General features: G+C 47.1%; 1 protein-coding gene across 5 annotated transcripts in view; it reads right to left on the bottom strand.

Moving 5' to 3' along the window:
* Positions 1-513: 513 nt before the first annotated feature.
* Positions 514-25,012, bottom strand: part of NCAPD2 (non-SMC condensin I complex subunit D2) — a 49,922-nt gene continuing 25,423 nt past the window's right edge. For 4 of the 5 annotated variants that reach the window (XM_006124170.4, XM_075904258.1, XM_006124171.3 and 1 more), the window contains exons 16-31: positions 23,974-24,058; positions 23,365-23,498; positions 22,162-22,294; positions 16,669-16,753; positions 16,424-16,585; positions 15,988-16,205; positions 13,280-13,391; positions 12,800-12,923; positions 12,451-12,606; positions 12,043-12,220; positions 10,023-10,117; positions 4,541-4,621; positions 3,024-3,210; positions 2,586-2,721; positions 2,282-2,458; positions 514-642 (exon numbers count right to left, since the gene is read on the bottom strand). In XM_006124170.4, coding sequence (XP_006124232.2) covers positions 560-642; positions 2,282-2,458; positions 2,586-2,721; positions 3,024-3,210; positions 4,541-4,621; positions 10,023-10,117; positions 12,043-12,220; positions 12,451-12,606; positions 12,800-12,923; positions 13,280-13,391; positions 15,988-16,205; positions 16,424-16,585; positions 16,669-16,753; positions 22,162-22,294; positions 23,365-23,498; positions 23,974-24,058 — 2,146 coding nt within the window. In that variant the 3' untranslated portion in view covers positions 514-559. The remainder of the gene's footprint in view (positions 643-2,281; positions 2,459-2,585; positions 2,722-3,023; positions 3,211-4,540; positions 4,622-10,022; positions 10,118-12,042; positions 12,221-12,450; positions 12,607-12,799; positions 12,924-13,279; positions 13,392-15,987; positions 16,206-16,423; positions 16,586-16,668; positions 16,754-22,161; positions 22,295-23,364; positions 23,499-23,973; positions 24,059-25,012) is intronic. The other variant, XM_075904251.1, reaches the window with a different exon arrangement.

Consider the following 25,012-nt stretch of genomic DNA (forward strand, 5'->3'; position numbering starts at 1 on the left):
GTCCTCTCACTTGTGTGTGCCTCTTACTCTCATGAGACATCCAAGTAATTCTTCCTTGGTCTTGGCAGCTGTCACTTCTACTCCTGATCTTGAAGGAGCACTGCTAGTCAACCAGCTGAGGGTGACGTGCTGTGGTGGGGAAGAGGGAGTCTCTCTAGCCCAGTTCTGAGATCCCTGAGCCTTCTCAATAGGTTTTCTTAGCTGGAATTCATGAGCCTTGCAGGTTCATGGAGGAAACAGATGGCAAATGCTGCCCTTGAGAGAGAAGTGCACCTCTCAGCCAATAGACGCTACGTTGATGCTCATTGATCATGCTGAACATATGAGGTCAGGAGATGTGGCTCAAGCCCTGGGACTCTGGCCATAGAATCTGTGGACACAGGATTTCTACTCAGGCCGTCAGCAGTGTGATGTAGGACCCCAGAGACAGCACCCCTGAAAATCTCAGCTCTGCCATTTCCTTCTTATACATCAACCGTGTAGTAGTTTGATTGTAACTCATGAGACAGCAGAGAAAATAAAACTGGTTTTATTTGCTAAGACACATTGAAATATCATGTCACAGATCACGACAGGCAGAAGCTCGGGCAATGGGAGTCACCTTGCTTGGTGTTTCATCATCTGTCAATTCAGCATAGAGTCCTAAGAGGGAGAAAAAGGGTCAGTCACTGAGGAGACAGCATCCCCATATACCCACAGTACCAGAGGACAAACAAGGTAATCCAGAATGTCATTTACAGCCCTGTAGTGAGGGGGCATGGCTTCCCTCCCAGGCAGAGGGAGGGAGAGCTGGTACCACTTCCTGGATGGCAAAGCTGGGACACCCATGTCTGCCCTGCCAGAAAGAGAAGCAGGATAGGAATCTGAAGAGACAGTTATCCCTCACCATCCGCGATGGATGCATTCCTGGCACCACTGCAAGTGGTGAAATCTGCAAATACTGGGGATGGCAGTTCCCAAACTCCCTGTGGCTCCCAGCACCATGGTGAATGAAAAGGGGGGCCCTGGCCACTGCTGCTGTCCAGCAACAGGCCTCCCCCAAGGCCACGTCCCTCCCCTCAGGCCGGGCTATGAGGTGCAACAGGAGATGCTCCTGTACATGCGAAATCACAAATAGCAATTCTGTGAATTGCCAGGGTTTCCTGTAAAAGGAAGGCCCTCCAGCACAGCTGGAAAGGAGCTACTGGAACAGGACTCTAATCCCCTGCTGGAACCAAGATCCTACAGCAACTGCTGCAGTGCTCAAGGTCTGGAGGAACTGTCAGAGCTGTGCTACTGACTAACAGCCAGCCAGCATGTTGTGGCAAGATTTCCCTGCTGACCCAGTGGTGGACCACTCTGCTATTGTTACAATCTTGGGTGGGGATGCAGTGGAGTCAGGTGGGCCTGTGATCTCCTACCACTGCCACCCTACCACTGGGGTGCAGCCTCTCCCCGCCACAGGCCAAGAGACCTGCTTATATCGGTGATTTGCCAGAGCCAGGAACCCCTACTATTAGTTGTCCTGCCCTGCGCCTCATGGCTTGAGATACGGACTTTGCTGCTCTGCCTGATGATCCAGGGGTATCCACGCATTATTGCTCTGCCTGGATTTCAGGCCAGAGCCCCTAACTGCATGCTGCTCTATCCAAGCACTGGGGCGTACACACATTACTGCTCAACCCCGCTGAGTGGCAGAAACCTTGGTGCTTAATTCACCGCCCACCCCAAACTCTGTCCTCCTTGAGGACTTGTAGCAAAGGGGCAGATGGAGGATGGAGAGCTGTGAATACATTACACCCCCAAATGATCGGTCCATTTGGGACAGTGAACTTAAGAGGGACATACAAAGAATGCCTGGGAGAAGCTTTCTTCTTCTTCTTCTTCTTCTTCTTCTTCTTCTTATTATAATAGCTGAGTGAATAATTTTTCAGTTTGGTAGCCCCTTAATGGAAAATTCCCCCCACATTCTGCTTATTTTGAACTGAATTGAATGTGTTTTTCCTTGAAGAAACACACAAAAATGAATAGCCAGCATGAATAAAGTGCTGACATTTTCAATGTGAAATATTTTGAAAGGGTCATTTCCATGTATGCCAACATTCTACACTTGCCCACAGCTGACATTTGCCAAATTTGACCCACATTCGTAAATCGTCTCAGAGGATCCAAAAAATATGCCAGGTCTCATTAGAACATGAGTACAGCATGCCAAGTCTTAGCAGCAGCAGCTGCCCAGGAGATTCCATGAAAGGGCAGCTCTGGCCTTGCACGCAATTCTAAGCATGCCTGGATTCCTTACCGGCCTCAGGACTGTTCTCCTCATCGCTAGAGAAGGTGACAGTAGGTTTCTTAGCTGCACGGCGCGGCGCAGTACCCCGGCAACGCCTGGGCACACGAGGCTCGGGTGTGACAAAGGAAGAGTCTGCATCGTTGTTGGCTATGCTCATGGGGCGGCGGCGCCGGCGGCGACAGGAGCCTGCAGGAGAAGCAGAAAGGTGAGGGGCCAGGCTGCCTAGAAGGTGTGAGAAACCTACAGCTTCTCTGCCTGGATTGCAGGCTAGGAGGGAGAGAGGGGCCGGGATGATGCTGCCTTAGGAACATACCAGCTACTTGACTCTTCTTTCCTGGTAGGGGGGTCTTGCCTTCCTCCTGGCAGAGAATCTCCCTGGGAACCTCTGTGGAATCCATACCACGGGTGTGGCAGGCACGGAGTTTCTGCTCCATCTCTTCTATCAGAGCCTGATGCAAGGAGAGACAGAAGCTGGTAAGGGGGGCGAGGGGGGGGGGAAGATACCATGCTGCAGCCCAGATTGCCCATGCTGCTTTCCTCCTACCCCGCCCAAAACCAAGCTCAAACCCACCTTGGGAGTTCCCTACATCTCAAGCTTTGTGACCCTTCATCATGGCCTAAGAAACTGCTCTATCTAGTATTGCAGCTCACGAACAGTCACCTTAATTTTGTCCATATTTGCAGTCTAGTCCAGGATAGTCTGGATGCAAAAGTTTTTTTCCAGTCTCAGAATTAGTTACCCGATTCTCACCTTGGTCTCCAGTTTGGTGACCGACCTGCGGAGTCTGTTCAGCGCAGCTATGAAACTGTTATAGACAGACAGGTCGTGAAGCTTGTCAGCAAAACAATCAAAATTATCTTGCATCTTGCGGAGGCCTCGTTCAGAGAGAGGAAGCAAAGTGAGACAGTGAGAAAGGTCTCGATACTGACGCTCTGTTCTGGGGAAAAAAACAAAAGAGATTGCCTTCAGTTTCAGAATAGAAAACAACATACTTAGCAGAGTTGTTCTCTATTAGGTGTAATCATATAAATTTTATTAGAGGATTCACACAATTTTAAGGCCAGAAAGAACAATTAGATAACCTAACCCTATGGTCTGTGCATTGTGAGAGTCCACAGACCATGTCTAAGATTTCCAAAGGGGTCTGGCTTTGCCATTTTTAGGGGGTCTGCAAATGAAAAAGTTAAAAACCACTGATCTAGTCTGACCTCCTGTGTAACACAACCTATTAAGTTTTACCATATTTAGCCCAGCAGCTTCTGTTTGACTAAAGGCATCCAGTCTGGATTTGATCTCCATCTCTATTAGCTTCAGAATAGTTACTTACTGTGGTCTGAGATGTTGAAGTCAGGGTGCGCATATACCTAACATACCCGAGCTCAGAAACTTTGTAGCAGTGTCAGTCAGAGCTCTGGATAGATCCCATGTGCAGTGTGAGAATTTGGAAAGAACACAGATAAGCTCATTGCTTGGTTTAAGTGGAACTCTATCTTGGAAATCTCACAGGTGATCTGAGTATTCTTACATGAATACTCTTAATGAAACTAGATCAATAGAAGTTTAGCCATGTGTGCCAGAGAACACACTCACTTTTGCCCAAGGTGATGGCCACCAAAAAGACCTCAACATAGATGACACAGTGGATGCAAACACAGAAGGGCTGTGCTTTTATACAGTGCCCTAGGAGGGCAATATTGAAGTCCCATGAAGGTCAACAGGAGTTAACTTCACGGGTGATTCATCATCAGACAAAAAATGTCAATGTTACTTCCAGCTTCATCCTCCTTGGATGCTATCCAATTCCTGCCAAGCTTCATAACTTTGGAACCAGACCTAGTGCAGAATACTTGGCAAATGTGTGAAATGAAGACCATGTTGCTAAGGCCACTGAAACAGAGTGAGCACTGGTAGACTTAGCCAATGCTTTCCCTGGGGTAAGTTTCCCAGCTTAAGGGGCATAAGACCATCACATGGCATACAGGATTTAAAATCTTCAGTTTGGAATCTATGCAGTGAGGCCCTGCTGAAATCATCTGCCTGTTCCAAAGGCCACATAATAACAAAAAGTCTCAACAGTCTTTTTTTGTTGTTTTAAAGGGATGTGGGAAAAGGAAGATACTAACCTAGAGCAGGGTCTATAGGACTATCCTGCCATGTGTGCTGCATAACGGAAGCATAAGATCATTCCCATAGGAGCAGGCTTACTCTGACAGTCAAGAGAACCCACACAATACTGTTTGGTCCTGGAGAGTTAGAATGCATCTCACCTGGCAGTCCGGAATCGCTGGCACAGTTTCTCCACCAGACTCTCTGTCTGCTTCTCCTTTGTGATATATGAGAAAAGCTGTCTGTAGGGAACAAAAACGGATTAGAGAGAATAAGTACAAGACTGAATTCCAGCCATATGCAGCTCTCTGCTCAAGGGTAGTTTTCCACGCCAAGTCACAAAAGGGGTCTTTTGGGATACTGCAAAGCTGAGGGAAGAAGCCACTAGCACAGCTCAGCTACTCAGAGTAGCACTGGGAGTTTGGCTAACTAACCCGGGAGAGAGCAGTCATTACAATAAACTGACACAACTTTACATTTAAAATTAAAGTTGTGGCCCAAACACTGGTCTGCTTCCCGTATCCCTTCTTACAATTTACTCAGAACTCACACTGTAAGTGAAGAGTTAAGGATGCCAAACATGTACCAACAGACCCTATTTTATAACTCCTGCAACACTGCATCCCATATATTGCAAGTACATTACATTAAAAAAGCCATTAAATAAGCATCCAATTTACAGAAAAAAGTTACTTTTCATGGTGTTCTTCAAGATTTGTTGCTCATGTCCATGCCACGTTAGGGGTTTGTGCTTGCCACATGCATCAGTGCTGGAAGTTTATCCCTTAACAATATCCATAGGCAAGTGGCCCCAGTGCCCTCTGTGACAGTGTCCATAGAGTACAATATAAGTGATGCTGCTGGCTCCCCTTGTCCTCAGTTCCTTCTTGCCAGAACACTGACAGTGGGGACAGAGGGAGGGTCAAGGAATGAATATGAGCAACACATCTCAAACACTAGTTATGGAAAAGTAACGGTCTTTCTTCAAGTGCCTGCTCATGGTCTAGTGTAAATGAAGTGACTCCTAAGATGTATCACGCTCTTAAAGCATCACTCTACTGCACCCAGAATCTTCTTTGGCTTGCTGGGTGCTGGCATAATACACTATGGCTGCGTCTAGACTGGCAAGAACACTGACGATCTAATGTAAGATTGTCAGTGTTCTTGCGCAAATATTATGATGCAAAATGCTTTTGCGCAAGAGGGCCAGTATAGACAGGTAAAAACTGTTCTCCGCAAAAAAGCCCCGATGGTGAAAATGGCGATCGGGGCTTTCTTGCGCAAAACCGCGTCTAGATTGGCATAGACGCTTTTCCACAAAAAGTGCTTTTGTGCAAAAGCATCCATGCCAATCTAGATGCTCTTGTCCACAAATGCTTTTAACGGAAAAACTTTTCCATTAAAAGCATTTGCGGAAAATCATGCCAGTCTAGACGCAGCCATCGAATGTATGGATGGACAAACACATTACGGCTCCTCGGATATCCTGGAGAGGTAGATGTACTGGAAGACTGCTGAAAGAACGGTTACTTACCTCATAACTGTGGTTCTTCAAGATGTGTTGCTCATGTCCATTCCATGTAGGTGTATGCATGCAACCTGTACACATCGGTGGAAATGTTTCCCTTAGCAATTCCTATTGGGCCAGCAGGGAAGCTCCCTGGAGTGGCACTGCTATACTGGCCAATATATACCTTTGCTGGCCCTCCACCTCCTCGGTCCCTTCTTATCAGGCCACTCCTAAAAAGGGGAGGCGGGTGAGATTTGGAATGGACATGAGCAACACGTCTTGAAGAAGACCACTTACAAGGTAAGTAACTGTTCTTTCTTTGAGTGATTGTTCATGTCCATTCCATGTAGGTGACTCCAAAGCAGAAACCCTAAGAGGTGGGCTCGGAGTTTTACCCTTCCACTGAATGGAGGGCAGCCCTACCCAAGACTACATCCTCCCTTGCCTGATGTGTAGAGATTGGCAAAGGTGTGAACAGAGGACCATGTGGCAGCCCTGCAGACGTCCAGGGTCAGGACCTGAGCCACAAAAGCTGCAGGAGGCCTGAGATCCAGCAGAGTGGGCCATTAAGGAGGGGGCTGGAACCCCAGCCAGCCCATAGCTCTCCCTAATACAGGCTGTGATCCAGGAGAAGATCCTTTGCAGAGACCAGCTGGCCCTTCAGCCGCTCCGCAATGGCAACAAAGAACTGAGGAGACCTACACAAGGGCTTTGTTCTCCCTAAATAAAAGGCTAAGGCCCTTCTGACATCCAAAGCATGCCACGCCTGTTCCTTACCCGATGTGTGGGGCTTGGGATAAAAGACTGACAGGAAGATGTCCTGCGACATATGGAAGTTAGACACCACCTTTGGAAGGAAAGGTAGTGGGGGCACAATCTGACTTTATTCTTGAAGAAAATCGTGTGGGGAGGGTATAAGTTAGAGCCCTCAGTTTGGACACGCACCTGGCCGATGTGATTGCCAACAGAAAGGATACCTTATAGGACAGATGCAGCAATGAGCCAGGGGTTCAAAGGGAGGTCCTATAAATTTAGACCGTACCAGGCTGAGGTCCCACTGGGGGACAGGCTGCTGAATGTGTAGATAAAGTCTATCCAGGCTCTTCAAAAATCTGTTTACCATCGGGGCCACAATGAGGGTCTTACCCCAGGCACCCAGGTAAAAAGCGGAGATAGCCACCAGGTGAACCTTAACTGAGAAGGATAACCCCTGTAGCCTCAGATCCAGAAGATAGTCCAGGGCCAGGGCATCCATGGGCAATATCCTCCCTACGTAGTCCAGACATGGAAGTGCTTCCACTTAGCCAGATATGTAGCCCTAGTAGGTTTCCTACTCCCCAGCAGTACCTCCTGCACACGTACCAAGCACTGTAGCTCTGCCACTGTCAGCCACAGAGCTTCCAAGCCACAAGGCGCAGGGATTGCAGGTCCGGCTGGCAAAGCCTGCCGAAGTCCTGCATGAACAGGTCCAAGACCAGCAGGAGAGAGGCTGGCCTCTTGCACGATAGGCTCAGGAGGATCGAGAACCAGTGCTGCCTGGGACACGCTTGAGTGATGAGAATCAGGGATGCCCTGAATTCCTGCACCCTCAGGAGCACCCTGTGGACCAGCAGGAACGTGTAGAGTAGTCCCATGGGCCACAGGATAAGTAGCACGGCTCCCTGGGAGCCCCGCCCTGCCCTGGCCCCATGAGAGAGCAGAAACTCAAGCACTTCCTGTTCTGACAGGTGACGAAGAGGTCCAGAAGGGGAAATCTCCTCTTGCGGAAAACCCAGAGGGCCACATCTCTGAGGGACCACTCGTGGCCAGAGGAGGACCTGCTCAGCCAGTCCGCCAAAGTGTTCTGGGAACCTGGGAGATAGGAGGCCACCAGGTGAATATCTGCCCGGATGCACAGTTCCCACAGCTGAACGGCTCCTGACAAAAGGTGAGAAGAGTGGGCCCTGCCCATTGATATATGAGACCACCGATGTGTTGTCAGATAGGATGAGAACTGACTGGCCCCTGAACTGAGGGAGGAAGGCCGCACAGGCAAGATGGACTGCCCACAGCTCCCTGACACGGATGTGCAGGGACAGGTCATCCCAGGACCACATACCGTGCATCTGCATGTCTCCGAGATAGGCCCCTCAACCGGTGTCTGATGCATCCGTCACGAGCCAGAGGGTCGGCAGAGGCCTGGAGAATGGGACTCTGTTGCAGACCATCTCCTCCAAGGACCACCAATCCAGGGAGTGAAGGACATCACAGGGAACTAACACCACTGTCCCACAGGTGAAAGGATGGGTTGTGGGTCCACACAAGCCACATTTGCATAGGACGTATGAGGAGCCTGGTGTGCTGGGTGACATAGATTATTAGACCTAGTAGGCGCATACAGGCCCTGGTCATGGTCATTGGGAACGCCTACATGTCCTGGCCATCTGATTACCAGGAAGCAGGAACCAGGATGGGAAGCCCTGGCCGATGTGGAATCCAGATTGGTGCCCACAAACTATCACTTGGGAGGGTACAAGGGTCAATTTGGACACATTCAGGAGCAGACCCAACTCCCAAAAGAGGTCTTGAACTAAAGCGATGCATGTGAAGTTCCAATTTTGAAATGCACATGAGCTCCAGTAGGTTCCATGGTAAGCGGAATAGGGAATAAGAGGCCAGAGGCAGACACACCCTGAGTCAAGCCCAAATAGGAGGCTAACTTTCTGAGCCTTCTCTGTGTAAAATTTTCCTTGTACAAAGATGGATTTATGTGGTGTTTCGGTCCTCTTTGGGGCTCTATTCCTGGGTGCTGTCAACAACCTTACAGATGAGCCCTCCCAGAGCAGAGCTGGTTCAATGTCTATGTTGTTGTGTTGGGGGGCTGTTGCCCCAACTCCGTGCCTTGGCTAGGGGAGTCTAGGGCAGGATGGTGGGGCACTCCAGACAGCAGTGGGATCAGTGTCATGATCGCACTGGGTGACAGTCACCAGGGGACCCCTGTGATCTAACCACCCCGACCCACTGGTGGGCACGTAACATTTCTGTTCTGTCCATTTATAGATCAGGGAAAACGATTAGGGGGTTTGCTAAATTTACAATGGCAGTGCAATTCTGGCTGGTGCTGCCACACCCAGGACATTAAACAACTTATCCAAGAGCTCGTCCAGCTCCTTTTTCGCCATGACCAGGCTAGAGGCAATCCTCTACAACAGCTCCTGATGAACTTTGGGGTCATTCTGGGGATCTATGCTTTGTCCGAGGAAGAAGATGATGCTGCTGCCATGATAGGAACTGCCTCTGGTCTGCTTAGCTGGGCCCTCTTCCCCTGGTTGGGTCATCTGAGAGAAAGTAGGGGAGGGCTCCAGCCATTGAGGGAGTGAGGAAAGATGGGTTGCCAAGAGCTTGGCCAATTGCCCAGATAATGGCTGGTATCCTAGGGGCTGTTGCAAGAATCCCCACAGGATAAGTAACCTATGGCACCAACCATTACCCTTGGGGTCAGAGGAAGGTTGGGGTACCACAGGGATAGGCAGTGGGTGTGGGACAAGGACCTTGACCAGCTTGCAACAGCTCCTGGTCAGACGCCAAAGACTGGGATGGGAGCCCAAGTTCGGTAGATTGAGACTGTACTGAGGCAGACCAAGTGTCTTGGTCTCTGCTACCTTCATCACTGTGGGCTGCACGGCATCTGTATGTCGGGGACAGCCCACTATGCCATGATCCCAGTGATTGGGACAGCATTTGGTGGACGTAAATCTGTATTCAGGCACTCTATGCTAAATGCTTGGTGAGCCGTGCTGTGAGCAGGAACAGGACTGAGTGGCACTCGGACAAAGGGGTTCTGTGTCAGGGCAAGTGGCTGCACTTGTATGTCAAAGACTGGTACCTGTAGTCCCAAGAATGGCCCTCAAAAGGTGTGACTCCACATTGTGGATGAGCAGCTACAACACTCCTAAGGCCAAAACTACAAAGCAGATCCCCTCTTCTACTGCACTTCCTAGTTCAACTACTGAGTATGAAACAAGTCAACAGTTGGGGAACAGTGACTGGAAGGTATTTTACGTGCCACTGCCATTTCTTTTCTCTAGATATTTATACATGATGGATACCAAATTAGACAAAGTTATAAGACAACATGCTTTTCCCCAGAATACCTCATAATGGTACGGAAGGCTTCTTCTTCTACACCACAGTCTGGGTCTGAGAGGCGGCTGATAATATCCGGAAGCAAGTTGTAGATGGCATTACCCTGCACGAGGCACACAAAATGATCACATGGCATCATATATATAGTAGCCCAATGTCTGTGACTAACGCTGAAATGCTGGCTATTCTCTCTGGGTGGCGCTGTTGCCTCCCACTGTGGCGCTTGGCTGACTTCTGCACTGCTCAGCAGGGATGCTGCATGGGAGCAAGCGATGCAAGCAGCCTTTTGGGGTCTGCGCTCCCCATGCTACATGGGGAGCACAGACCCCAAACAACCGCTTGCTCCCGCGTGGCAGCCTGGCTGAGTGGCGCAGAAGTCAGCCAAGTGCCACAGCGGGAGGCAACAGTGTCGCCCAGAGCGAACAGCCAGGGGGCAGGGCCTGGACAAGCGTGTGTCTCTGACATCAGGAAAGAGCGCCAGATTCAAAAGGAGGAAAGCGGAGCAGACACAGAGGATGGGGAGGAGACAGAGGAGAACAGAGGCGATGGCGGACAGCGAGAGAGAGAGAGAGAGAGATGCAGCAGGAGGAGGAGAGAAACACAGAGTGAGAGGCGGGAGGGGGAGAAGAGAGAGGGAGATAGAGGCAGAAGGTGGAGGAGAGCTGGGGGGGGGGGGGGGGGGAGGCAGTAGGAGGAGAGATTGGCCGGAGGCTCAGGAGAGAAGACCGATATGGAGGAGAGACCTGAAAATCCCGTTTTATGACGGGCTAATTGGCTAGTATACTAATAAAGGGGAAAAAAAGGTACAGTTTGGACCAAGCTAGAGAACAGTTTTCCAATTAAATAGCCCTTCACCAGTCCCAGTGATTTTTTGCCTGGTTTATGACTATCAGCTTCAGGAGATGGTTCCAAGCGCACACAACTCCGTATGTACAGTGCAGTAGCTCTCAGAGGATGAATGCTGGCAGCACGATCCCTTCAGTGGTGAGCAAAGCTGCACAGATGTGAACTTAAGGGGTGGACTACTGGAGCCCTGTATGCTATCCCCTGTATGTGTGGTTGGCAGAAGTCCGATGTGAATGACAGCCACCAAGGTTGCTTAAGAATCAAAGGCTAGATGCTGGAGCATACAAGGAATATGGTTGAAGGAGATGGAAAAAAAATCACAAGGAAGAGCACGGGCAGAGATGAAGCACCAGGCTGGTGATAGCAGTTACATGTTATGGTGACAAAGGCTCTAAGGGTACATCTAGATTACATGCTTCTGCTGACAGAAGTATGTAAAATAGGCTACCCAACATAGTCAGTGAAGCTGGGGTTTAAATATCCTGGCTTCATTAAAATAACAACAGCCGCTGCGCTGTGCCGGCTCAGCTGATCGTCGGCACAGCGTGCGAGTCAAGACACGGATCGGTCGACAGGGGAAGCCTTTGTCGACTGCTGCTGTAAACCTTGTTTCACGAGGCATAAGGGAGCAGTCAACAAAGGCTTCCGTTGTCGACTGATCTGCGTCTTGACTCGCGCACTGTGCCAACGATCAGCTGAGCCGGCACAGTGCAGCAGCCGTTTTTATTTTAATGAAGCTGGGGATATTTAAATCCCTACTGCATTGACTATGTTGGGTAGCCTATTTTACATGCCTCTGTCGGCAGAGGCATGCAATCTAGACGTACCCTAAGATTCAGCAATTCCAAGGCCAGAAAAGACCATTGTGATCATCCAAGTCTGACCTCCTCTAGAACACAGGCCCTGCAAAGTCAACATACTCTGCTGTGGATGGAGTCACTTTCAACAATATCAGGACTGATACAAGGATGTTCTGTGTGTGTCTCCTTCTGGATTCATCCACAGTCAAAGAACAAGAGGGAATCCAGAACAGACACTGTCTTCTTGACCTTGTGCATGACAGCTTGGAAACCAACAGCCTTTTCAAGAGCGTCTAGCTCTTGGCTTAGATCCTCACAATCGCCTCTCCATCTCCACACCTCCACAACAGAATCCTCCCTAGAGCCCCTTACCGTCCCTCACCTTACTGGAAAGTTCGCTGAAAAAATTCCGAGCAAGACCCACAATTTCCTCTTCAGGGTCAATGAGCAGAGCTGCCATCTCGCTCACTTGCCCCTTGACTTTCACCATGTCTTTGAGAATCAGGTGCGTCATCACCAGCCCAGCTGTCTGCCTGACACCTTGACAGGGGTCCCGCAGCCTAAGAGAAACAGATTAATTCACACAGGGAGCCAATAGGTCATTCAGCTCTCTGAGCCAACTTTGAGATCTTTCAGACCTCCCTTCCACAACCTGAGCTCTTAAAATTCCCTAATCTGCACAGATGTCCATTCCATTTCCTCAAACTTGGGTTACTACAGCTCCCTCACCCTCCTATAAATTCCCATTCAGTTCTCTAAACTCTCCACTTTCCGAGATGAGAGGCTTTACCTGGCATACAGATGGGGGGTCCAAGGCTCTACCAGATTGGGGAAGCGGATAGCTAGGTCTCCTGCTGCAATCATGAGGTTTGATCTCACACCTGAGAGGGTGGATTTCTCCATCATGGTGAACAGGAGGCGCAAGTGAGACTCACAGAACTGGGCACTGAGGAAACCAAGACAACAAAAGCAAAAATCAGATTAAGTGGTCCAGTGAGAACAGAGCCAAGGGAACTGTCATTCTCTTCTCTCCAGAGAAGGGTGCTATAACACGTGGATAAAGTCAGTTGTGACAGCTATTGCTCTAGTAGATTAGGCTGGGGAGAAGAGAGGATTATGGCCATAAGACTAGCCCTTACCTGATCATGCAGAGTTTACCAAGGGCCAGTGCTGCAGCAGCTGAGAGTGCTGGATCATTGTAGATCCCTGGATTATTGCAGATCTTCAGCACCAGCGGAACAAAGGCAGAGAGCAACTGTTTCCCTGTACAGTGGGGAGAAACACTGTCAGATCTCAGAGAGCAGTCTCCAAAACGTACCTTATTTCAGGAGATCACTTAAATCACAAATTACGTTAGGAGTCCCCACAGATTTGGTGTCCTTACCTTTATAACTGGACAAGTGCCACCCAAAATTGAGAATCACAAAACTGATGTTCTAAGAAATCCACATGAAAAGGAAGTTTCCATAGCATTTTAAGTTTCCAGAAGGAATATATGTGCTTCCTTCTGGTTCTCACACTGACTGCTCTTTAGGGCATGGCAGATAAAAAGGAATGGTCTGGAGGACAGTCCAATGGAGTGGGCGGGGGAGGGGGGGCACGTGCGCCCGCACACTCACCATCCAGCAGCTCTGTCTCACAGATACTGCGAATGAGTTCTGCCTCAGTGTCATCAGCAGAGGCACCAACTAGGCCCAGATCCTCCTCCATAGTAGTCTCATTCTCAATGTTCTGTGAAGAGGAAAGAAGTTACTGAACAGAAGTTACAGAAAAAAAGTTTGCATCTTACTAGTATCTTCCATCTAGGTTCAACTCCTTTCTGCCCTCTAGTTTGAATGGAATTAGAATACCAGGCCTGAGATCTGTCAGTTTGTATTTCCATGGCATGGCAACATCGATGAGATTTAAAGCAACAAGTCCATGCTACTTCTGATCAGCCAAGACTAATTGGCAATAGCCAGCAGGAGGGCCTGATTTAACATCTATAAACAACAACGACTATGCAAATCCAAAAAGCCAGTTAGTTCCTCATCAGCCAAAGCAGCTTACAAAAATGAGTCTACCTGGTCTTGCTTTATATGGAAGACACACTTTACCACTTCCTCCAAATGGTACTCTGGATTAAACACTCCTGGAGAAGCATCAGTGTTACTTGACATGATAATAAACTACAGGTTGAACCTCTCTAGTCCAGCACACTCTGGTTTGGAAACATCCATGATCCAGCATGATTTTAGTTAGCTGGATGTCTGCTCATCATGGGCGTGCCCAAGTTTCCTGCGATCCCATAAAGTTTGTTGGCAGCAACCAGTCCTGGCTCTCAATGTTCTGTGCTGTTATTTAGCGCTAGTTGGTAATGCTGCTAGACAAGAATGACCTCCTATGGCTCAGCAAATTCTCTGGTTCAACACCAGTCAGGTCCTGAGAGTGCTAGACTGGAGAGGTACAGACAGTATAAACAGGGTACGTGAGGGATGAAGAAAAGAATTTTCTGGCACAGCATAGTGAAGGCTTCTGAAGGGGGGGCGGCTGTGGCGATAATAAGAACCGTTTTTGTTATACCACCATTTTAATATAGCTTGCTTAAGAAAACTACTGTTACATGTATAATTCCACAGGCTATTCCATAGACACAAAAATCCCTCAACCTCAGAAAGGCTCTAGAAACTCTCTTTCAACCTTAGGCACTTCTTCCACTACTTAATCTTGATCAGACAAGGCACATGCAGAAGACCTCTGCCACTCAAGTATACAGGCTGTACCTCCCTTAACTGGGACTCCCTGGTCCAGCGACGACCACAGATGTTCCTGGACCACAGAGCCCAGGAACAGGGAGATCTGGCAGCAGGGCAGGAGTGCTGTAGGGGCCACCAGTGACTCAGTCAGGAGCCCTGTGTGTGTGTGTGTGGGGGGGGAGAATGGTGGAGGGGAACAACAGGCAGCATAGGGGAGAGTTCTGGCCCCAGCAGCGCTCCCTGGCCACACAGCTCTAGCCTAGCAGCAGCTGTAGAGCTCTGACCCCAGCAGCAGCCAGGGAGCTCTGGCCTGGGTCACGGAGCTCCAGCCTCATCCCTCTGCCCCAGGCCCAGATCCAGGAGGCTGCAGAGCTCTGCCCAGGTTGTGCAACTCTGACCATGGTGCTCCAGCCCTGGCAGTAGCATGGCTGGGGGCATCTAGAGAGCCCCAGGAGGAGAGGCAGGGCTCGGGCAGCAGCGGAGGCAGGCTGGAGCCCTCAGCACGGGCCATGAGGGGAGGGACCTTTAAGGGTGTAGCAAAGCCCTTGTTTGGGACCAGTCAAGTCCCAAGGGTGCCGGACCAGTGAGGTCCAACCCGTATTGCACAAGGAGAACGCATAAAAGCCAAAAGACCAAAAGGTGCTGGGGAGAGCAAGTGACAGGTATTACATAGGCACAAGAAGAGAACGGGGGAGCATGGTCAGAACATGGGGGTTTATTCTCCTCTCCCCACAAAGGCATAATGGGATCTTTAGTGAATGTAAGAGGTCTCTGCTTCACTGCCAAGCTTAAGAGATAATCAAATCACTGAACTAGAGGAAGTCATTCAATCATCACTTGGAACAAAATTTGCCGACATACTAAAAATCAGAATTTTTGACAATAACCTATTCAGAGAGAATATATTTTTGTTTCAGTTTATTATAACTCAGTTCAAGGACTAGCTCATTCAAAGTTAAGTCAATGGGAGTTGAAAAGATAGGAAACCATGTTTTTCTCTTTCAGAAAATGATTGAGAATTAGGTGAGATGAGATCTACCAATTTTAAAATCTTAGAATATGGTGATATTTCATTTGTTTATTCAATTACATTTAAATGCTAATCTTTTAATAATCTTTCTCCCAATAAAGTTTTGTATATGTATCTAGCATAAAGTAGATTTAACAGAAAAATAATTTACAATGTTATTTTTGTGCAATTAAATATGAATTTCCAGTCAAACAGAGCTTGACACAAATCATAAAAAAAAGTAAATAACTGATATCACCATATTTTAAACATATCCTCTTAGGTAGAAAAAAGAAGCACTACATGCAGTGCAGACATTATATCAACATGTTGTAATCATTACCAACTGCCAATGATAATTAGCCCTCTATGAAAATTAAAAAGTTCAGATAACTACTGACTTCAGTCTTGTTTTGTAATCCAAGGTTTCCCACTTGCTGGTTTAAAGTGTTTTGAATCAGGGATTTAAAATCAATCCATGCCGGTTTTGCAAACCACTCCTTACAGAACAGTTCTCCCTAAGCACTTGCTGGGGCAGTCACTAACAAGGAATGGTCTACACATGAAGGAGCTCAATTCTCACCTTGGCATTCTGCTCCTTGATGCTGTTGCCAACATGCTTCTTGGCCTCCTGTTCCTCCCCAAGAACACGGCGCCTACGGAGCTCTGCACTCACTGCCCGCTCCAGATGCACAACCTGCTGTAAGGCCACATTTCCCATAAGGGAAATCAGGTGTGTCAGCAGGAAGGTAGGGAGCATTTTGGTACTGCCAAGGACACTGCTCGGAGAAGTCCCTGCTTCTGACGGAAGGAAAGGAAGGAGTCAACATTCACAGAACTTCCAATTCATCAGCGAGTCTCAATGACTCTACAGCTCTTTGGATATCCTTCTCACTGCACCCTCAGCCCCTTCTAATCTAGCTTCTTCCAGAGCCACTTCATCTACCTATCCCAGGGATAGCCAGTTACAATGCTGCAGGCTACGGGTGCAGATCTTCTCCCCCCTTCCCTGCCCTCACCTGTTGCCACCCCTGGTGGCTCCTGAAGCTTCTCCAGAGCCTGCTGGATACAACACCGCAGGATTTGGGCACATATCTCCTCAGGCCCTTCTGCCAACTGGTAAGTGAGGGTCACTGCTGTCTCCGTGAAGGGGATCCAGAGTGTGCTTGGCTGGGCAAAGCCTAGTGAGTAGAAAGAGAATCATGTTAGACAGGTCAGATGTACCAAGGCCTATCCCTCTTCCCTGAAGCTTTCCTGACCTTACCTTTGGTCACAGCCTCACTCAGACATCCAAACAGCAGGTGCGTCTGTGGCAGTCGAAAGGGAGCAAGGTTCTTTCCCTCAGCTGGCTGCAGAAAGAACCCCAGACAGATGGATAACCATGAGCTCACCAATAACCTCCTCCTCCCTGCAATGTTGCTCAGGGGCTCAATGCTTTTGATACACATCCTACTAGATACAAAATGTGTTATACTTATGCTAGAGCCATCCTGAATGTTTTTGAGGAGCAATACTAGAGTCACTCAAGACCCCAAACAATGCAGACCAGAAAAGGGGCAGAAACCACTTTCAAGGTACAACGGTGACTCTGCATCATGCAGAAAGATTGTAGTTTTAGGCCAACAAAGGAAGCTTCAAAGACAAGATGGGCAATCCTACTGTTTCAGCTTGTGCTGGCAGTTATTACCTTGGAGTGTCATTTGATACTGCTTTCCTATCAGGTGAACAAGGGTACAAGACATTGAAATAGTGAAAATATTATAATGCTATTATATTAATCAATAGAATGCTTTCACCTGAGTACTGTGACCAGTCCAGGTCACCTTATTAAAAGGTGATCGTATACCCTTGCCATTTTGTGAGCTTAAGAGAAGCAGTTTTCACGAACAGCAACACAGAAGCTGGGCAAGTGAAGCCAAATGCCCATTCTGTATGTATGGAACCTGGAGCTGAAGAAGCAGGGGAAGAGGAGTTACTGCTGGGCTGGAAGTCTGACATACTTGGACAACCAAGTATGACCAGAATAGCGTGGGCACATCTGAACTACCTAGATGTTTGGGCTGAACAAACATAAGCATATTGTTTGGGGTGTGGAAACTAAGAAAATCATCTTCCAAAGGTGGGAAATGGAGGCACAGTTAACTACAATACTATCCCTACAGTCACAATCCAGGTCTGGAGTATCAATGAGAGAGGAAAGGAAGGGTTACTAGCAGCATTCAACCATCTGCAGCACTAGTTCCTTCCATAAAGCTGAGATACCAAGAGAAAGCTGTGCACTGTGGTGCAGAAATAGTCAGCTGTGGCTGCGAGGCTAATAGAGTGAGGAAAGTCTGGCATGACATTGAATTTCTCAAGGCTTTGTTTGTGGCCTAGGTAACCCAGTCAGTCAGTAACCAGAGCAGAGGATACTATATAGCAGAAAGTAGAAAAATTAAATATTTCTATTCACTCTTCAAGGTAGGAGCAAGCCAACATTCAGATAAGCTTTTAAAATATGTTGCTTTAATTTATTGCTGCACTATATTGAAGCCAAAGGATCAGACATTTTTCTATAGCTTGTTTCTGAATACTAGTTCTAAAAGATTAAACACTCCTCTCTGCCAAGAGCTTAAGTTGGGATAAGGGTCTTATATTTCAGGGCATAGGTCAGCTTGTAAATGGAGGTAGAGGAAACAGCCTTCCCCATGGATAGATCATTTCTCTAAATGAACATTGCTTACTTGTCACTGGAGTTCAAGGTGACTATATATTCATACTTATGAGTAATATGGTCACTGCCATGTGACCCATCAGACCCAAAGTGAAAGTTATTATCTTGGTTTGAGAACTACAAATATTCAGAAATCTTTCCTTCAAAAGGAAAACCCTTCAGTGTTAAATTCTTACAGCTCCCATAAAAGATGATTTTCTGAGTTGGACAGAGACTAGATTTCTTGATATTTATAAGTAGTGTTAAATCTGTAAGAAGAGAAGAAGTTTTAAACTGAATAAGAGTCAACAGCTCTTCACGCAAAGCTTACTGTACCAGCCAAACTGCTGAATATATGGGGCAGCAAAGATATACAAAGTGCCTTTCAAAGGTGTTGGTAAGGACCATTAGGGCCATAGAGAAAGAACAGGGAAGGACCTCATATGGCAGAATTTAGCCCCACAACAAAATAGAGGTATTTCTGAAGAGTGAGCTGAACAGAAATATGTATCCTAGAGTGCTTTAAAACAACCTATGCTTGAGAGAGGTAATGATGGAGGCTGAAGTTTTGGAACCGAAACTTCCAGGTGAATATCTTCAGCTTCCTATTGAAAACTGAACAAATAGCTCCATCATTTTTCTGCACTTATCACTAACAGTACCTGAACTTCTGACAGAAGAACTCTGAGACAGTTCCCTGAAAAGGGGAAGGTTGGAAGAATTGAAAGGAAATAAGCGTTTTGAACTGTACTGTATAATCCTTTCCTACTATTTCTAGCATCCATTTGTCCAATGAAGTAAGTCTGCAATTGCTTGCAAAAAGGTCTCGACAGTCTCCAAACAAAATTCCTTTTTACCCTTTGTTAGTTGGTCCTAAAATCCCTAACCTCATATCTACAACTATTGTATTATTCAAAGAAGATGAGAAAGCAGATTGCTTCAACTTCAGCCTGGTCCTAGGACTTCATTTGTTGAGATTGAGAAGTAGAAAGCTGGTGTTGGTGATGTTTTTATTTGATTTCATATTAAATAACAAGGAGCAATGCTTATGATAACTACATTGGATTTTACCAGGGATAAGAGCACTGTGGGGGAGGGAGTAGCAAAGATGATAAATCAAAGGCAAGATCTGTCTGGTGACCCAGGAGAGTCTTAGGAAAAGGAGGAGACAAATAAGAGAGACTGCTCTGGGGGAAAAAAAAACCTCAAAGTATCCTCTCAAATCCCCTTCTCAAGAACAGGCAGTTTAGATCTTGCAACCATTTAAGTCCTTTTCTTCCCCTCCCCAAGCAAAATCTCACTCATACCAGATGAATGATCAGGCACAGCACACTGAAGTGTCCTCTTTGGATCCAACTTTAGTGTTGGGGTCAATAAAAACATGTCACTGGATCTGGGGAAAGGCCCTGTCTGCAGTATTTGAATGTGGATTGTAGAACCACCTCTGCTCTTATAAACCACAACTATAGAAAACAGATTAGAATTTTAAGGATCCAACACATCTGATCCACAGGATTGGTCACTGCTAACACTGAACATTTTCTACCTTGACTCCTTCTTTGGAATCAAAATTCGTTAGAACCAACAACTTTAATATAGCGTCCCCAGCTGCAAACTGAACAGATGGTGCCTTGGCAGCTTTCATAGAAGGGTCTGTACCACAGTTTCTCCACACAGGCGGCACCTCCTCTTGGCTGCTCTGAGGAATAGCTCTCTTCAAGGTCCAACGCCTCCCATTGCTCCCTCAACCATTGTCCTCTCACTCTAGGGCCTGCAGCTTTCTCTTTGTGACATAGCTTCCTCAGCCAGCCAAGCACTGTGGGATTTCCCCTTCATGACTAGTTTCATGGGACCTGCTGTCCAAGTACTGCCATGCGGTCAGTGGCTGGTAGGGGAATCCAGTCATGCTCACTACTCTGAGTTCCAGACCAGGAACCCTATAACATGCAGCCAATTTTTGCTCAGTCCCCAATCCTGCAGCTCTCTTCCTGTCCTACTTCCTACCCACTTCCCAAAGGCTCTTTTCTGGGTACATCCTTCCCTTGAGACCAGGATCTCAAGGTTCTACTCTTCCCCTGGATTCCCTCAATCCCCTTCTAATGGGAAGAGTGATTGCAGACTTCTTCACTGCCTTCATTTCTATTGCCAGCTTCCCGACACCTGCCCAGCTGGGCTTCATCTGCCAATCAGGGGTTGCTTCTCCAACCTAAGCCCCTTATTTGTGGTCTAATACCACTAATGGGCCCTTTCTTAGCTTCCTCATCCCTGAAAGAGTTCAGGGATGGTGTGGATTTGAAAGTCCTACCACAAGTCAATGAAGCAGCTCCAGAATGTGGAACTAACAAATTTGGACAAGGACCCCTAATACTACTTAGGCACATTAGCCTTACCTGTGCCAGCACAGACCCTTTAAAACTTGGGATCTGAAAACATCCCAGCCAAAACCAGAAAGTTTATCAGTTGCACCTACAGTAAGTTCTGCTTCTCCTTATATGCTCTACACATGAAGATCTAACAGACTGAACATCCAGAAGAGTGGCTTTCCTGGATGCACTTAAGGCATTTCATGGGGTCACAGAGTCCTTTAGGCAGGAAGCAAAATCCCTTGAAGCCTGCTTATATTCAGATCTGCCATCCCATAGAACCAAACCTAAAAAAAAGGTCAAACTACTCTAACACTGTAGCTGAGAAGGCACCAAGGTAGGAAAGAATCCTGGATCCAAAGGATTGGAGCAATTCACTTCCATCTCGTGCTTGCAGTTGGGAGGAAAGGAGATGAGGGAAGGTACACTGATCCTTTATATATCCTTCAACTCAGAATGCCCACAGACACTAAGGAGATGGGCAGGAGGAAGTGCAATGTGGGCTGCAATAGTCAGTCACCTGGGTCAGTGCATTATCCACAAAGTAGGAATTATATAGAGCCACATGAAGATCCAGATTTATCCTGCTAGTGCATAAACGTCTCCTCACTTCAAGTCCACAGACCCATACTATATTTCTTTATTGGCCAATGGCAAGGCTAACCATATTCTTTTTCTGCCTATCCCAGTGTCTGAATGAGCTCTTGTAAAGGACAGCCCTAATTCACAATTCCAGGGAATTAGCTTTTCTTTTTTCAAGCATTTGTTTTCAAAGGCCTAGCAGCCAGTCTGAGCCTGTTAGGTCTGAATGCAAAATAAGGGCTTAGGTCAGGGGGGTAGATTCCACACGACAGAATATCCGTGGACTTGATGTTAGACTGACTGGATCCGAAAAAAGAAAATCAAGGCCTCCTTTCCGTCAGCAGAGGGAGTTTAATGGTATTGAAACCCTTTCTAAATCTTCATGGATGTGGTTGGCCATGTCTGACACGGTCTCTCCCATTGCATCACCTTCTCCAGCAATGGTACTAGATAGCATTCTGGGAGACAATACTGGTCTGGAGAGCAAAAAGCTTTGTTGTGTCCCAATTCTTGAGACTATGGCTGTAGACAACTAGAAGTGCAAGGATCACTTCTCACCTGCTAGGTTTTTTGGGGATTGAACCAATTAGACTATTCAACCTTCCTTTTACATGTAAAGTTTAAATGTAATTCTTCCACCAATATAAACAAAACCTCCAAACCTGATGCTACGAGAGTTTAGGGAACATGGTTTAACAGAAAAGACTCTCCAGTTGGCCAAGCTGACATGCATCATAATCGGGGCTTGCCAAACGGCAGCGAGCCCCACTCGCCAGCCGTGCAGTTCTGTGAGCTGCGCATGCGCAGATCATGCGATGCCAACTTGTAATTTACTCACCATGGGCGAGTAGATTACATGATTTGTTGAGCCCTGATCATAATTGTCACTCTGGAAGTTCATGGATGGGAAAATCTATTGACCTAGTTTTCCCAAATGAAGTTAGCCTTGCCAGTGATGGACAGAAATGGTTCCATTTACATCTTCTAGTCTCCACTGTGGATGGGTGGACCTAGACTTGATAAATACCTATTTTCCTATTTTTTAGCTGCTCAGGATAGAGGATTTAACAATGGAAGTTCAAAGAAATGCCCAACATTTGGGGGAGCTCACATGCCTTACCTTGTTGCTATTGGCAAGCTTGGAGATGGCATTGCACACTTCTTGGGCGAGGCGATAGTCTTCAATTACCTTCTCATCTAGCCCAGTCTTCACCAGAACATCCAGGTTACTACCCACAATCTCTGGCTTTCCCCTGAGTGGCAGTGGTTAGGGGGAAAATGCACATGATTAGGTAGGATTGTTCTGAAATCTTACATGAAATATGCGAAGACGGCCGAAGAGGGACATGAGCCTGAAGAAACAGCCGCCAACTGATCCCTGACTCAGGTGAAAGGCAGTCAACCAAATTCTAGAGAGGTGGATGTTGCACATGCTTTGGTGGGGGAGGAGGCAGCAGCAATTACAAACAAGATAAACCAGACAATACATCACTAAAACTGGCAACATTGTTTCAGCTATTCTCCCCAGGGCTCAAGAGCAGAAAAGACTTTTTTGGTAAGGAAGGGGGAAGAGGCAGCAACTGACATTCTTGCAGCAGGAGCAGAACAGAGTCCAGCAGCTAAGGGTAGTTCGGCTCCCTCCTCCCCTCCAAAAATGGGTCAGTTTGCTTTGCAAATGCTGCTGAAAGTATGATAGGTCTGTGCAGCAGTAATATATGATCTGGCTGCAACCCCTGGGATGGAAGATGTATTTACCTGGGCCATACTGGGGAGACTCCCATCTCTAATATCAAGAGTGCTGGAAACACCCATCAGGTGCCTCACTGACTGTTACAGTAGTAGATGTGGGAACTAATGGGGGCAGGTATGTGGTCTCAAGGGTCACTGGATTGGGAGATAAGGAACTGAAACCCTCATGTCCCAGAAAACAAAGCCATCCCCTACTCTGACCAAAGTGGGCAAGGAAACAACTACTCTGCAATCCCAAAGTCTTCAAATACCCCTATATTCAGTAACTTCTCCTCTATACAATGGAACTAATAAACTAGGTACCCAGAACTGTAATAAAACATGAAAAAGGTGAGGTAGCTTAGCTCAGAACACAGGGAATTTAGTAGCATGCTAACAACCTAGAGAAACTGGGGTTACTGGGACCCAGTATTTCTATATGCAATTCATTTCTGAATCTCTGCAGAAATCAGGGACCACAGAATCTAGAGCAAGAAACTGCAGCCCACCGAGGCCTTGTACCTAATTAACTCTGGGAAGACTCCCTGCTTTCATAGGGTCAATAAGGATACAAAGATCTGATCTATGGCCTCACCGTGCCATCATCCCCAGCAGCATGACAGCAGCACAGCGCTCCAGTGACGACCGCTGCGCTTTCTCTGTGAACTGCTCCCAGAGCAGGTGGACCACAGATGGCTTTATTTCATCTTTCTGCACAAACTCGGAGATCTGGAGAGAAAGAGGAAATCATTAACTAGGGATGCACGAACACAGTGTGGGATGTTTCACACCATCACGAGATCAAATTGGGATGGCTAGATGACAGATGTGACAGGGTATATACATCCTACACCTGGCAACAAGGGAGCTTCCCAGAGGACAATGGTCTGAAGGCCTCTCTCTCTGAGGGCCAGAGTCTGATGCATACCAAGAGGAAATTACTCATGTATTTCTTGTTAACGGAGCTTATTTGTGTTCATTCCACTTACATCTTGTTCATGGACTGCCCAGGAAGAAGAGACTTTAAAGAAGCTTGGCCAGAAGGCCAAAGTAGAAGCAGGTCAGAACATAGGCAGAGCAACCCTGGGAGAAAGCTACTATGCCAAGGTCAGTCACAAGGACACACCAGCAGCAAGTCAAAAAGCAGGACAAAAAGCTCAAAATCTTGGACAGAATCAAGATACATGGTGGGACTAGTACTTACTATTTCCTCCAAGCACTGAATGGTCCCTAGAGATGCATCTACCATGAGAAGGGAAAAAGACTGCACCAGGCTTTGGGCCCTGGCCCTGTATAGGAGATAAACAGACAAAAAGGCAATTTATATGCAACTACTTCCCAGAACCAGATGCCAAATAGAGCAATCCAGTCCCTGAAATGAGGCATGCATGCAGCCCCTTCCCCTAGTTAGGCTCTTCAAACAAACATGTTGAAATAAGGGACCAAAAGTTGCTCACATGAAAGCTGTTCTCAGAACAGAGACTATAATCACAACAGTAAGGTTCAGAAAAAGCATCAGAAAGCATGCAGTGATCTCATGAGGCGGCAAAACCTCTTCTTTTAGTTCCCATGGGAATAGAAAAATGTCCAGCAGCACAGTGCATCCAGGGAGAGAGGTCACCAAGCATGTTTCCTCCCGGCCCCCAGCATTATTTAAGGGTCAGTAGTCATTAAGGAAGAGCATTCCTTAGTGACTCTGTGACCAAAAGCAGAACTGTATTCACAGATGATACAATAACGTAATCATCTTTGTACAAAGTAAGCCTTGTAAGGTATCATTTGAAAAATAAAACTGTTCAATAACATCATGATGAAATGTATGAAGCACTTTGTAAAGTTGTGAATGAGGTTCAAAACTACATAGCTGTACCCTGATCAAAGTAGTATGTAAATTTCAGCTTAATGCACATAAGCAGTAAGGGTCCTCAAGTGAGCAGATAAAAAGACGACAAAAGACAAAAGCAAATTTGCATTTCAGTAAATGCAATGAGAAGAAAAACCATGGGAGCTTCCTTTAATACCAGACCTTAATGTTACCTCTTTACTGTTTGAATAAATTTCATTTTGTGGGGTAACTGGACTATAAAAAGGGGGCAGAAAATGGCAAGCCCTTTCTTTCATCTGAGAAAACAAAGAAATCAAACTTTGACTTGGGGGGGAAGAAGGGGAGGGGGACCCTGACCTGAGAATTTGGTTAGCCAAGTTGGTGGTAACACATGGTAACGAACTTAACAATGCAAGAA

This window comes from Pelodiscus sinensis, chromosome 1 (assembly GCF_049634645.1).
Source record: "Pelodiscus sinensis isolate JC-2024 chromosome 1, ASM4963464v1, whole genome shotgun sequence".
NCBI lineage: Eukaryota > Metazoa > Chordata > Testudines > Trionychidae > Pelodiscus > Pelodiscus sinensis.